At 34.7% G+C, this 15,647-nt stretch overlaps 1 protein-coding gene across 10 annotated transcripts in view; it reads left to right on the forward strand.

The window, feature by feature from the left end:
• LOC105150141 (uncharacterized) overlaps positions 1 to 15,647 on the forward strand; it is a 208,075-nt gene that overhangs the window by 82,487 nt on the left and 109,941 nt on the right. For 5 of the 10 annotated variants that reach the window (XM_011063021.2, XM_087408666.1, XM_011063024.2 and 2 more), the window contains 3 exons: positions 242 to 283; positions 2,544 to 2,921; positions 6,087 to 12,459. In XM_011063021.2, coding sequence (XP_011061323.2) covers positions 242 to 283; positions 2,544 to 2,921; positions 6,087 to 6,217 — 551 coding nt within the window. In that variant the 3' untranslated portion in view covers positions 6,218 to 12,459. Of the gene's footprint in view, positions 1 to 241; positions 284 to 2,543; positions 3,454 to 6,086; positions 12,460 to 15,647 lie in introns of those variants that run through there. The other 5 variants (XM_087408665.1, XM_087408664.1, XM_087408663.1 and 2 more) reach the window with 5 other exon arrangements.

Consider the following 15,647-nt stretch of genomic DNA (forward strand, 5'->3'; position numbering starts at 1 on the left):
TTTAATAACTCGCCTAATTTCAATACAGACTGCTGTAGGTTGATCCTAAATTAGACTTCGTTTAAATTTATCGATTTACTATTCATGGTTAGATTTCTGGTGTTATTCCTCGCGCCGCAACGATCCAAATTTTAATCTACATATGCAGATTATATTCGATACTACCGACATAAAATACTAAAAAAAAATTTTCTTTATAAAATTTGCATTCTTTATACCGCTAACACGATTTTGCATTAAGGATGCTGCGAAACCGTCAATCACATTTTTCGCAAATCTGACGGTAAATTAATTTTTTAAGTTACTTTAAAAGAAAAAGAGAGCCCCCTTGACACTTTTTTGGCACGTATGCATGCAACGAAAATGGCACTTGATAATCGTTAATTGATGTTTTAGTTTAAATTTATATTCTAATTAAATCTCCTTTACACGCGTTAAATATAAATGTGTCCTTAAATCTTTTCAGAAGTAGGTATCATAGGTCAAGTAGACTTGGAATAATGAAAAATGTATTTCAGTTGCTATGAAATGTTATTATTAAAAAATTACAATTATTATCCATCAAGTTTATATTAACAATGACAATATTGCATATTTTTTAATTAAAAAGATCCCATTAATTAAATCACATATTACTAATTTTATATATTTATTTTATAACTAAAGATTCTTAATTGTTACTTACAATTGTGAGGCTATTTAAGATACATCATTTAATTATTGCAAAGTAATGTAATTAAAAAATTTAATATATAAAATTGATAAACAATATTTGATAAATAAGAAAAATATTTTTATTTTTAGTTGTGTGTAAAAATTCCGTTAAAAATTTCTGATTATTCATGAAAACAAAAATCTGAATATTTATTTCTGTTTCATATGGAGAAAAGACATGGTTCGCTAAATTCGCTATGCGAAAGGACGCAACAAGTTTTATGTTCACTGAACCTCAATATTCTCGTATTCAAAAGAATACAATTATTGAATAAACAAAGTTGCCATTTGTAATATTTTTTCTATTTTAGCAAATTTTACTTGTTTTTTAATTTTTTGTTATTCATAAAAATTAATATTAATAGCAAAAAAATTAATATTAGCAAAACAGATTATGATATTTTTTATAATTGTAATTGCGATTAATATTTATTTATAAATACTTCGATAAATAGAAATGCGTGAAATTCAATACGGGATAAAAATCTTTTTTCTTATTTATCTGATATTCATTTATGTATCGGTTCTTATATTACATATTTGAGAAAATTTAGTAAGAAGAAATTCTTTTAATTAAAATGATAAACACGCACGCATGCGTCGTGAGAAATATTGTAGACGTCGTATTTTTTTCCGACGGCAAATTTATCATACTTATTTAAGTCTAAAGGAGTAAATACGGCAAAGAATAAACAATTATTTCTTTATGAATTTGTATAATTCAGAATTTAATTGCAATATTATTTGGAGATAATGGCGAATATAATTATTATAATATAATGAATAAATACTTTATATTAATGGTGCAATTAGAGGTGTGTAATTAACAACTACATAATTATAACAATTTAACATATTTTCAAAATCATATTCGTAATTATAGAATTTCGATTTATATCTTCTCTTTTATCATTGTTGTACTCAGCGTCATCTATTTACGTTGAGTGGTGCCGAAAATGCGATTCATCACTCATCTCTGTAAATTGGCTGTCAATCCTTTACATCAATGTCACCTCTCGATTTAACGGATTGAAATTCTCTTCGATCCTTAAGTATATGCATTAGCTATGAGAGAGACACTCCGTCGATATAGAGAGGAAAAAAACCATTCTGATACTTTTATATTCTGATTCTCGATTTACTGTTATTGAATTGTCTCCTGTCTTCTAGTGATTACAATCATTCGTGACCGTTAGTTAAAGCGAGAATAATCGATGAAATATTAATGGAAATCTAGTGAAGCAGTTTATACGATCCTCTGATCTCTTTGCATATTCACCTACCTGAAAAGTCCTTCGCACTGATACCTTCTGCTCCATTACACTGCTCTTTCGCATATCTAACGCTAAGATCGATTCTCTTAGAATTCTGATGAGATTTGTTCTATATTTGCGTACACAAACAAACTTCAAATTTGGATAAATCGATTTCTTGAATGAAATAGTGTTTTTCTTATTCTTAAGTAATTTTACTTTAAGATAAAAATTATATATATTATTTAAGTTTGAAAAATAAATCGGAGAGATAGTGATTTATTACAGAAAAAGATATTTTCCTTGCTGGCTTTCGCACTTTGCGATTCTCTGAAGAATCGACAAAAGTGAGAACGAAGTCAAACATTATTCCTTTAAAATAACAATTATGACAACCGCAACTCTTCCGAGCAATTTTCGTTAGATAAGCGAAGATAGATAAATCGGAGGAAGACACAGTCCGCCATGAAACCCCCATTGATCAATCGAACGCGAATCGATAGTTTAACGGTGCGCATGTCCTCCTGTATTCATTTCATGCTGCTTCCTGGAAATTTCCGGGTCGGACGAAAAAAGCGGCGGGAGCGCCGATGCCACAGAGTGGAAGTACTGGGAGCCATGGTCAGCCGCAGGCCGGTTCGTCGCCGAGCACCCCGGGCCCCGGCGGCGGTGGTTCTATCGGTGGTGCTACCGGAAGCGGCGGCGGCGGCGGTGGCGGAGGAGCTACCGGTTTTTCCACCGGCGCTGCCGGAGCTGCCACTTTTGGTCTCGGCGTTACTGGTGGGTCGACCGGCGGTGGAGCCGGCGGTGGTGCAGCCGGCGGCGGTGCCGCAGCTTCTGAGACCGGTTCAAGGTGGGCCGACAAGGGACCTCGTCGGGGTCGAGGATGGCGCGATTGGCGTCGCGGCGATCCAACTCTCATCAAAGGCCTGTGGAAGTCAAAGGGTCCTCTAGGTAATTGATGAATTTATGTCATTCTTCTCTGCTCGTGTTTGGTTATTGTTGTATTGTGTAAACGTTTGTACTTGTGAACGGTATTAATAAAATTCTACTCTCTAAATTCTTTGGAGTGAAATTTATTCTAAAAAGTTTAGAGAGTAAGTCACTGATGTTTTTTTTGTTAAGAATTTGTCGAAAAGACTTCGAAATTGTTGATGCAAATAATCATAAACATAATATAAATAGAGCATCATGTGAGATCCTCACATGAGAGAAAGAAAACACAACTTGGGTCTCTCTTTTCTCTCTAATAGATAGAGAACAATCATTGTTAGAGATAGAGAGAGAAAGAGACAGAGAGAGAGAGAGAGAGAGAGAGAGAGAGAGAGAGAGAGAGAGAGAGAAAGAAGGAAAGACCATTTATTGTTCTACGGCAAGTCTTCTAAAAATATATACGATAAAGAATAATGGTGAAAAAAATAAGAAAAAATAAAATAATGGAAAACAAAAAATATATTTAAAAAATAAAATAGAATCAGTAGAACAAGAGACATAAAATAAAATAAAATAATGGAAAAAAAGAAAAATAAAAAAAACATAAAATTAGATTAAAATGAGAGAGAGAGAGAGAGGGGGGGGGAGGGGAGGGATGAAAGACTTGAGTTGTGTTTTCTTTTTCTTTTACATGAACAAACCATACCTAGTATGTTTGATCTATGTATTATTGATGCTTTTCAGCAAAGGCATAGCGTACATAATCTCATGTTTGTTTAACGTTTGTATACAATAAGAATGTAATGATTCACTGTGTTACACTGTGTCATCCCTTGCTGGAAAGAATCCTAAATATATACTATGTCTATGCAAATGATTTTTCATGTAAGTTCTTCACTTCATTCGTGGAAGATTTTAAGGGCTTCCTTTTATTCTGTTTTGCCTTAAAGGGCTTTCGCACAGGCATGAAGTTTGTAAAATCTGTTGCTAATCATTTACATAGGAACATTTATATAGGCTTGCTTTTTTTTATAATTATACTATATTTTTGCCTATTACAATTAAAACCTTGCATGAATATATTTTAAATCTAGTGGGCAGTTTTAGGATTTCTTTCTATCTATATTTGCGGTCAATTTTTAATATATAGATTTAAAACTATAAAAATACTAGCAGACTATAAATGTCATAAATTTCAAATAACTCATATCTGTAAATATTTCGCTTGCGAAAATCCACGTCATCGTAAATTATACTCGTGCATATGACGGTGACATAACGCGGATACAATTTATATTATATGCTCGTCGACTTCCAGTTGGTGGTCGTAATTTGTTGAGGAAACTTTTTTTGGTTTACTATCTTAGCGTAACAGCATCTGCTACGAAATCTTATATTATGATAGTCGAACCATAAAACCACGACTTATGCTGTGGCGCTGCAATTTTATGGAAGATAGTTTGCCCGCTTGCAGTTACGTATACGCTTGAATGCAACATAAGAAAATTTTTGTCTCAGTAAAAAAATAATAAAAATTACCGGAATCTCAAGTCATGTCTATGTTGTAATCTTATTTTTCTTATTTTAGAAATGGAACTTTCCAAATTTAGACTTATGCATTATAGATAATGTGTGTCCTTTGTTCGAAATTCAATCGTGTTTCTTTAAGTTATTTTGAAAGATCGAGATCAAAATGAGAATTGTTTAGCAAATTAGATTAGATTCTAATTAATATTTGTGAATTTTACCGAAGATTTTTGCGCTATTTTATCGTGAGCGTATATTCATGACAGCAATGGGTTTTGTTTTTCTGCTGCTGCAGGTAGTAGTCGTTCACTGACATCGATGTAAATCCGGGACTAGTGTAGGGATAATAATGGCGACGGTTGTGAAAAATTCATGAAACGAACAAACAAAACCACGTCGTACTGCTCATGTTCTCCGTTGGCTCGAACCTGTGTTTTAACTTTCAAATACGACCTTAGTCGAGAAGAGCCTCCTTCGCTTTGGAAATTTCAAATTTTCATCACAGATTAGGACTTCACTGAACCGCAAAGTTTCTTGACATCTAAAATTGCTTGACTTTCATGAAAAAGAATGAACATGTATACCTAATATGATATTAATTCTTTATCACAATTTATAGCATGTGAATTTATATATCTTTTAAATGTTACTGATTGGCAAAAATAATTAATTTTTAATTTTAAATTTGTAACTTTGCATGTTTGTATTTATTCTTAAATTAGGCTCTTATTCTCTAACTTCTAATGACAGTGTTAGTATTGTATTATATTGTCGTTGTATAGTTTGTATACATATATAAAATTTACGTAATGAAAATGTAATGACACTAACGCTGTCGTTAAGAGTTACTGAATATTGGTTTTAGTACTGATATTGAATAGGAATTTGAAATTAATTCTGTAATTAACATACAGAAATATTTATAGAATTATAATGCATCAAAAAAAGTAAGAATATTTTATATATATATATTAAATTTATATTATTTTATATTAAATCTTTTTTTCTATAATTTAGAAAAACCGATAATATTTACGCAGTCATATTTTATATATTGGAATATGATTAATGTTGGAATTTTGTTTTTATCGAATTCAAATCAGCGAATTTGCAATCTGTCAGCCAAGGAATCGATTAGTCAGATGTTCAGTTAATTAAAACTTCTAAATGTTGCTAATCAATCTGTGTTATAACTACTACAGTTTGCCGAGATTACTGCAGGCTAAAATAACTAAACTTCTCTTAGGTCCATCAATGAAAAACAAGCGAAAAACGTGTTGAATTTAAAGATGATTTTTCGACTTTTATTTTTGAGCTGTGATTTCTTCTATATAGCTACGCTATTCCTATATTTGATTTTGCTTTGATTTCATAAACGACTCCGTTGTACATTTCCTCAAGCGCTGTATAACGTCTGATGCAATTAATTCAATTGTACCATATATGTAGACTCGAGATAACAAATTATACCTGAAGGGGATGAAGCAACAAGCATGTGTATTAGCACCTAACGTGTGTACTGATGATTCTCCATAATGCATGCGACCTTTCAGCCTCGAAGCCGTTAAGCAAAGCTTAATTACTCCCTTGACCTCAGGCACGTTTCAAGCACGTATCGAGTGCGTTTCACGAACACGTCATATCGCGTGTGTTGGACAGATTCGCTGGGACAGGCGGAAATCTACATCATTGTGGCTCTCCTGATCGGCTTCTTCACCGTGGTGATCGGCTGCTGGCTGTCCGACAATTGCTGGTCGCCGGAGCCAGAAGGCGTGGTCACCCTCGCATAGCCTAGTGCCGACTTCCGTGCCTCCAGGCGATAACAACTACTACGGCGCCCCTCATACAGAATTCTTCAGGACCCCAGCCTCTACTCGGATCATCATAGTAACGCATCCGGCAACGTCAGCGGCAATCATCGACCGTTGCTCGATATCAATGACAATGACACGCTATTACGCGTATAAACACCACGCACGCGGGACCTTCTTCATCGAAGAGGTATTGTTCGATCGACGGCATCTGCGAACCAACCTCCTTCGCAAGTTCCTATTTCGCAAGAGACGAGTTTTTGAGCAGGGTCAGTTCTTGAGCGCGAAAAGAGACGTCAAAGAAGAAAATGGAATTAAACGAACGAACTGTGAAGTTTTTCGCTCCGTATTACATATCGATTCTCAAAGTCGCAAGTGTACGAAATAATTGCATGTCATGTTCACAATGACAATTGAAAATTGGCGTATTGGATTAAACCATTAAACTAACGAAAAGATATGTTGCCGATATTTCATACGAAGCAGGTGATGGTGAAGTTTATTGTATTTAATCTCTCTAAGACTGACTCCGCAATTGTAAGTCAGTTCCTTTCGCGTCGTTATAAACGATGGAAGAGATTTTTTTAAATTCAATAAGGTATCGTGCTTGTGCAGCATGTTTTTATTCAAACTCTCTAAATCTGAATCGATAGATAATTATTGATTACCCAGTGGCATACTTGGTAATAAGTGAAATTCAAAGAAAAAGTTTGAGCATTGTATAATTAAAATACCGATATTCACACGTCAATTCCAATACCATATGCATTGAATTTATTCATCTAAAGCAAAGTTAGCTAGGTTAGATACTTCACATTTCATTCACTGATTACCAGTGACATACTTGGGACTGCTGTCAGTGATTATCTACTGATTCAAATTTAAGGAGAACGCAGATGGTTCTATTACAGCTATTGTACGTTTTATTATATATAATTAATGATTAATTTAATTAATGCCTAATTAATGCCAGGCATTAATTGCGCGTCCAGCGTATTATTACGGAGTCCGGAGTACTCGCAATGAATATCAATACAGAGGCTATTATCGCTTGTTACGCAATCAAGTGACAAGCTCTCAGACTTGGAGATAATTGATTCCGCTTGAAGCAAGGTACAGATATTAAGGGAGATCTGTCCGATAATAGACGTCGAAAGGGAGATATTTTCGAAGTAAAACATCTTGAATTCATTTTCTTTTAATACAAGCACCATTTGTCGAAATACACGTTGAAATATACAAATGAAATCAACATTCTCAGTCCATCTTTCGCTTCTTTTACGATCAGGAAATTTCGTCGATTGCTTAAACTCTCAAACGCGACTTCGAAGATTCGTTCTCATTTCTCATCAGCGGGCTCCCACGTCAAGTTTTCGAGTTAAATCGCCTTCACGAAGAATTGGCAGAATTACGTTTTCCAATTTTAAGATGAAGCTGAAGTTTAGGAACCTCCATCTTCCACATCCGCTCGGACGTCCGGTCGTGAAATCCGATCGGGCTCCGCAGGTTTGTATGCGCGAACGGAACGGACGGATTGTGGGAACGGCAGGAGCCGACGAAGTTCTTATTGCGATAATACGCGAAGTTGCTGCATCGGACGGCGACACACCGGTGGCCGCAACGAAGTTGCGGGCCGTGCACAAAGTCCAAAATGGGTCAACAAGCCGTGATCATCCCCCTCGCTCACCCTCGCCGAGAGCCCGTAATATCATTAAAACACATTGCATCGAAACGAGCAGCGCGTCGATTCTCAGTACATGGAGTTCGTAGCGTGAATAACGACTCGCCCACATATCTTAATCATCATGTTGCACGTTTATGATGTCGACCGTGAAACCCGTCGGGAATGGTTCTGATCCGTAGTTAACTCTCATTGAACTCTAAGCGAGTTCCTGTCCGCCATCCTCTCAAATTTCGATACCGTTCTGTATTAATTTGGTCATCAATTTCTCATCAATCTTTAATCGCTTCAATCATTATTTTATTATCTAACATATCATATCATTAAAAGACTGCTTTTCTCTTCTTGTACATCGTCGCCGATGAAATTTGATGGATTGTCGTGTAAAATCAAATTTGATTGTTTTCAATTAAAAATGCAGCGATGATTGTGTATTGATACTTTCTTGTGAAAATCCGACATAATTTAGCAATTTGAAATGAAAATTTTCTTATGTCCGACATGGATTGCTAAATGTGCTACTTTAGATAAATAAATCGTAATCGTTATTTGTAATATTTAATTCTTTATGCAATACCAACAATTTATCTAATATAATATGCAATTATTTGAATATCACATCAAATCCAGAATTTATTTACGTCATCAGATGTTAATTACTTCGTTACAGAAGCGACTATACAACATATCTTAGGAGTGTATCGGTTATACACTTAACTGAACTATAGAAGTTGTTAATTACCATCGTATAGAACCGTAGGATCGAGTATTGACTTAACGACGTCAGGGATGGTTCGCTGCGATTAACTGAGAATGTCGGAACCGTATTGGTTTTACTTTACGGCACACCTTACAGTACACATTGTGCAGTAGATATAGTAGAATTGTTTGCACGAGCTATACCACTGGATTAATGAAATCCAGTAAACGAAATACAGTTGACGATGTTCAGTTGACAACTTTTGTTCAATATTAACACGAAGGCATTCTTACGACTCACGCTTTAGTTCTAGAACTCTATACATTTTTAATAATAAATTCTATTGTTCCTTTATTACCTCAATAAATTTTTAATTTAACTTTTAATCCGATTTTATTATAAAACATTTGTTGAAACTTTTTTTATTCAATAGTTCTATTCATTACGCCATTTATATTTTCTATGTGTTTTAGTTTCTATAATTAATGTCAAGATTTTTATTCAACAATTTTATTAAATAATTTTTTAACAATTTGTTTAAAATGATACGAGTTTTAGAAATTCATTTTTCCAATTTTAATAAATTTATAATCTGATAAACGCATATATTGGAAACTTTGTATCATTAGTTTTTTTCAATGAAATCATTGCAGCGACAATAATATACGTATTTGGGAAAAAATGCCGCGTTTCTACAGAAAGACGAATCTTGTCTGCAAGATCCGTATGATCGTGGTTTCTGCCGTATGATTTTATTATTTATGATTGTTATTAGTCAGTACAGCGATGAAATCCAGTTAGTGAGAAAAGTTAAAAATGCGAGCGGTTTCAGGCATGAATATCTCTAAGCAGCTCACTTCATAATCCTTTACAGTATAAATATCAGATAATTGTTGGTGTCTGGATTTACACGAATAATAAACAAAATGTGATGTTTATTTCGACTAGCAAAAATTAACTTTAATTTATCAATGTGGATTAACGTTAACTTTGATTTTATTTAATTTTAAGTAAGTTGAATCGAGATTAAAGTTAATCCAACATTGGTGGAAAAGGACATTAGCTTTACAAATCTACAATTAAAATAAGGGAGGCATACTTCGTGAAGTTTCTTCATTTAAAGTAGATACAAATCTAGCTAAGTACTTGCAAGTATTTCATTTCCTACTTTTAATTAATTATACGTCATATCTTAACCAGTTCTTTTTTTATCCACATCGAGCTGTTAAGAAATAACTACGTCTATGAATTAATTAATAAACGTTACTTTTATTTGACGCAATGCCAAAATGAAATGGTAGAACTTTTAAGGAAATTTATTATTTCAAGGTTGACAAAACGCCTACGTGTAAGTTTACAATTAGACAAATTATTTTAGAAACGTCGACTTTCTAATAATTTGATGCAGTCGGCGCCAGAAAGAGAGTGATTAAATACAGCGAGAGTTCTTTTTTAACCTGCGGCGAATTGCAACATGCTAATATCGCACTTTCGGTCTGACGGAAAAACTGGAAAAATTTTACGGTGTCACGTAGATTTGATGCACTCGGGCATTTGCGGATGTATGCGCGTGACGTAAACGCGAAACAACGAACAAGATGCAGATATCTAGGTGCATGGTGCACGACAGTAGCGGACAGCACGATATATCACGTCATTCGAAAGGGACGCGATTGCTGTCGAATCAACCATCCCCGTTCTTTTTTTTTTCCTTTTTTTTTCCCGCATATTGTCCCGTGCAGAGCGAGCGGGCCGCATTGACAGACTAATTAACCCGGAAACCTCTCTACAACTTCCTCTATGCCGCGTTTATTTTATCTGTCGCTCGAGAGCCCGCGGGCGCGTACACACACGCACGGTTGATCGATTAATTGAATTTTGATGCGCTCAGACAGGCGACTGATGATCTCAAAGGGCAAAAATTACCTCCCAAGCAGAAAATTTCATTAAAATGACAGTCGCATTAATTCTTTAAAGAGAGACATGCAGCATGCACTTCTTTTTGACGTTGAAATATAATATTAGAAAGTAATATATCGTGAAAAAACATGATAGTAATAATAATTCTTTCTGCCTTTTTAGAAGGGATCCATTATTTTAAAATTTATTTTATTATGATCTTATTTATCTTTATCTGTTTTATTCAGAATTGTTTGCTTTGCCATCAAACAAAGCGCAGCTTTATATTCTCTTATAACAAATTTACATTATCTAAACTGTTAACTGTTTTTACAGAAAGATCAATATCTTTATTTAAATAATATTTTCAAATCTATATGTATAATAGAATGTATTTTTATTTGAATTTGATATTTTCAATTCGCTCGTTAATTTTGTTCAAAATTCTTTGCCTTGCCGTGATAGAAGTACAATACGATTTATTTTTTTTAGTTCTGAACTCTTACAACAAATTGCGAATTACGTTTACACTATTCCAACTGTTTAAACTATCTTTGTAAAAAGATCAATGTTTTCATTCAAGAAAACCAATTTCCAATTTCTCTTAAGAATCTATAAAATTTCTTAAATCTATACACATAACAGAAATATATTACACTCTTATTACACAATATATTTCTGTTTGAGTTTGTTCGACATTTTCGATTTGCTTGTTCAAGCAAAAAAAAAATCATCGAACGAGCAGCGCGGAATATCCCGGCGGTATCCCGAAAGAGCTAACAATCAGGATCTGCCACGGGGGCTCTTCCGTCGATGAAGATCCCAGTGGCGTTTCCAGCAGGCGACATGAATTATAGAGGTCGGTGTGGCCTGTGCAAACCGGACGTCCCCGGATACGATCGTCGCCGTATCCGTGCGCACGTATCCGCTCGAGGGCGAGAACGTAACGCGTAGGTTTGCTGGCACGAGCCCGCGAGCTTCGTAAATCACTGCAGACAGTGGTACCGTCGCATAGGTACTCGCTCCCTCGTGTACTCGCCACGTACGCTCGCCGAACACGCTTGGACAATGAGCGTTCCGCGTGAACTGCGCCGCGATCCCTGATGTCTCAACCAGATAGCACAGCTCCAGGAATCCTCCCCGAAGTGGACCGCGAAGTGCGATCGCTCATTCCGTCTGACATCCGTAATCTTCCGTTTGAAATGGAGCCCATTAGTTTCCGTTAGGGAAATATATACATTTTTGCTACCCTTCGGGAAAGGTAGCAGGCCTCGAGCAGCGGCTTGAGCGTCTTCGACATGTGGAAATGACCTGATTTGAATATACGTGAGGCGATCATTCGTAAAAGTAACTGTATTAGTATGTCGCATTTGCGAACGAATAAATTTTAAAAAATACACAATATAGATTGTTCGTTTTAGTTTGCGTTGAAAGGTGTTAAAATTTATTTGTATTATTTATTTATTTTTGGAGCCACAAACTACTTTTATTTTTCAAATCAAATCAGTAACTATGTATAAGAGTGATCAGATTGAAACAAAATTTAATTAAATTATACGTGGAAAATAAGTTTTGTCTTTTTGCACCTCTGAAGTTTAGCTCGTAGCAAAAGTATTTTACTTTAATCTTGCAAAACGAAAACGTTAAATCTCATACACTTGCAAATTTGGTCTTATTTCTTTAACTACTTATTATGGAAATGAGATAAAATATACATTCACCAAATCAAAGTGCTCAAACGAAAATTTGAAAGAAAAATATTTATTCACAAAGTAAAATTTAAGTCAGATAAGTAAGTTGGAAGTTAATAAATTGATCGATGCGAAAATAATTTCGAAAAATAATGGTAGGATTTAATATAATAAACGTTATTTTGAAGTTTTATACAGTATCATTCAAAAGTTTTATTGAATGCTGCTTTTTACAACAAAAAAAATAAAATGTGAATTAATTGCTTGCCAAATGCATTCATTCATTGGGTGTTGATCTTTTTTATATTTGAACCAAAGAAATGTTGACATATTATATTTTAATTTATTGTAGTTTCCAAAGAAATAAAGAAAAAATAAAAAAATTTAAAACAAATACTCTAATGAGTAAATATTTAGTCAAAGTTAATAATTGTGAGTAGATAAGTACCGCATTCTATTCTACATTGATGTGTAAGAAAGAGTGGGAGAAACACAATTACAGTCTACAGAAACAAATGATAGTGTGCTAATGGTTAAATAAACTTTGATTAATGCGCTAGCATTAAGTTCATTGTGATGCAAAAATTCTGAGAGTTGGAATATTACATTTTACTTTTAAAAATATTAATTTTATAAATATTTAAATATATAAAATGTGAAAACAACTTTTCTATTTTTTGTCTGTTTATTTTATAAATTTTGCCATTTATTAAAACTTTTGAGCAGTACTGTTGATTTTCGTTAAGTCATTATCTTGTAACTCACGTCGAATTTGCTCGCGAGCTATGCGGGAGGATTTACAAGAGGAAGGAGGTATGATGAATTGGGGATACAAATTGCTCAAATTGCTGGGCTCGATTACTGTCTACATAACTCGGTTGATTTATTGACAAGGGAGCAATTTCCTGATGCTCGTGGTGATTATTATAAATTTATTATCCGAGCGTAATCGAATTAAGCGCATATTTATCTTACAATTAGATTTCTCTTCTCTCGTTTTCCATAAATCTAACATGAACAGATGCGGGGAATAAAGCTTGATAAGCGAAGTAAAATTTCTGTAGAGATGTAGGTCGCTTCACGATTGAGATCTTTCGATTGTCAAACGATGGCGAGCGACTGTCTGCGACGCTCGCTCGCACAGTTGCAATGCTTTCAGATTCTATACACAAAAGGAAATAATAGCTGCACGAAGACTGACGACCACAGTCGAGTTGCGATTCGAATCGCAGTTCGATTAGTGACACAATACCGAGGAGACTTGTAATGTTTACCAATCATTGCAAGATGCGATTCAATTTTTGTGCAATTCGATTGTAAATTTCCTTTGCATTTCATTTTTTTTTACAAATCTTTGTGAAAAATTTCCATAATATTCTACAAGTACAAAGGCTTACATTATTTTTGTAGTACCATCAGATAAGATAACTTTATATTATTCTATAAGAGAAATTAAATTGAGAATTTCTAGAACTATTTAAACAAATAATTTAGAGATTTTTGTTTTTATTCTAAAAGCAACTATTTATTTTTATTTATTTTTATTAACGATTGAGGACTTAAAATTTTTATATTATTCTATAAGAGAGAATAAGTTGAGAATTTCTAGGATCATTTAAATAAATAATTTACATTTTTTTTATTTTTATCTGAAAATTAATTAATTTTTATTTATTTTTATTAATGATGAGGACTTCAAATTTGCTGATGACATAAAAGTTATTCCTGCAGAAGCAAAAAATAACTGAGCGTAAAATCGCAAGTTAAATCGCGAGTTTTTAGAAAATGACGAATTCGTAAGCAAATCGTACGTCTTAGATTACCACGACAACAACGGACAAAAACGCTTCTTTCGCGGAAGCGAATGCGCGCCGGATAAGAATAATAAAGGCAAACCGGAACTCTTGGGATGCAAGTCGACCGCGTTCGCGAGTCTCCCGATTAAGTTGAGCAACGGTGAACTGCGCTCGCCGCGATCGTTACGTAGTAATTGCGACAAAAAACGTTGTCTGAAAGAATTCGCCGTGCTTGGTGGCGAGGTCCTTGTGAGAGATAGAAAAGAAATTTCTCGTCCAGAGGGGGCTTGTTGTTGTTAGTTGTCTGGACCGGAAGTTTTTCTCGCATTCTCAGCGAGCGTATCTTTTTTGCGAGCGCGCAAGTTTTTCAGCGAGGCGCGACTTCCAATTTCGATTTATCGGAACTACGAGCTGAGAGTTTCGCCGGTGTATAATTCATCGCCGCGAGTTAGGTAGGCGAGAATTATCCGCAAAGTACTTGTGCAATCAGTGTTAACTTGGGAAAGCATCTCGGATCTTATATTCGATCGCAAAGGTCGAATACGCTCGTTGGAAGACGTTCTCTCTCGGCTCGCTTTGCCGCGGGGCAAAGAAAAAATCTTTATGAGATTCTATCAGAATTCTACCTGAGGCGTATCCGTGTCTCAACTAGAATTCTGATAGAATTCTGTTGCACGGTTAAAGATTTCTCTCTAGTAAGATGCGTAAGCATGGTACGAATGTACTATGTATAAGCCGCTTATCTGGCGAGCAATGTAAATCCGGTTATTATCAAACGTTTCCGATAAACTCAAATATTATCTGAAGAGTTGTCTCAGTAGGATTTTGGAGAAGCTAGTCTACAATGTTTCCGAATAAACGTAAATAAACTTTCCACTTGAATGAATTAATGAGAAAGTAGAATACGCCTATATGACAAATTGGGATCAAAAAGCAAGAAACGTAAGTGATGTTCCACATCTAGCAACTTTTAGTATTATTTACGTAGAACAGAGCAGTTTCGAGTTTGTGCATAAAGTATTCTTGCGCGAGGCATGTAAGATACATCGAGATTTATCCATGTGATCAGCTGATCCGCATCGGTGTGTTCAAGTGTAGTGAGGAAAGAGTTAATATCGGCACGCTTGAATTTTTTAAGGTACAAAAGGTATCGTTCGTAGTGAAAATCTCTGCATGCTTGTAAGTTTCACGATTAAACGCGCGCAATTACTATGCGAATTGAACCCTTTACTGCGCTCCGCGTACGAAGATCGTTTTATAGATAGCTTTTGCATGGAATATCGTAATAAACGATTCGACGTATTTCGTACGTTATATTATACGGAAAGAGATAAGATTAGAATAATGTTCCATGCATAGCTAGCTCAAATAGTGCTGTAGATAGTTTATGACACGCACGTCGAATACGAGATTACAATGGACGAATTCTTAATAATTGATTATGTTGCTCTACGAAGGATATTTCTGAAATTGCCACCTCTTGTCTCTCTAGCTTCAGAAATGTACGTTGGAATAATTTTATTCTTTCCTTATCTAGATTTTAAACAAAAGTCTTAATTTCATAACTCTAATCCCAAAGGCATCGTGATTGCACATTTGATAATAAATACGCGCTCAATTCTCCCGGTGTCGAAATGAAATA

This window comes from Acromyrmex echinatior, chromosome 8 (genome assembly GCF_024713525.1).
Source record: "Acromyrmex echinatior isolate Ae372 chromosome 8, ASM2471352v2, whole genome shotgun sequence".
Classification (NCBI taxonomy): Eukaryota; Metazoa; Arthropoda; class Insecta; order Hymenoptera; family Formicidae; genus Acromyrmex; species Acromyrmex echinatior.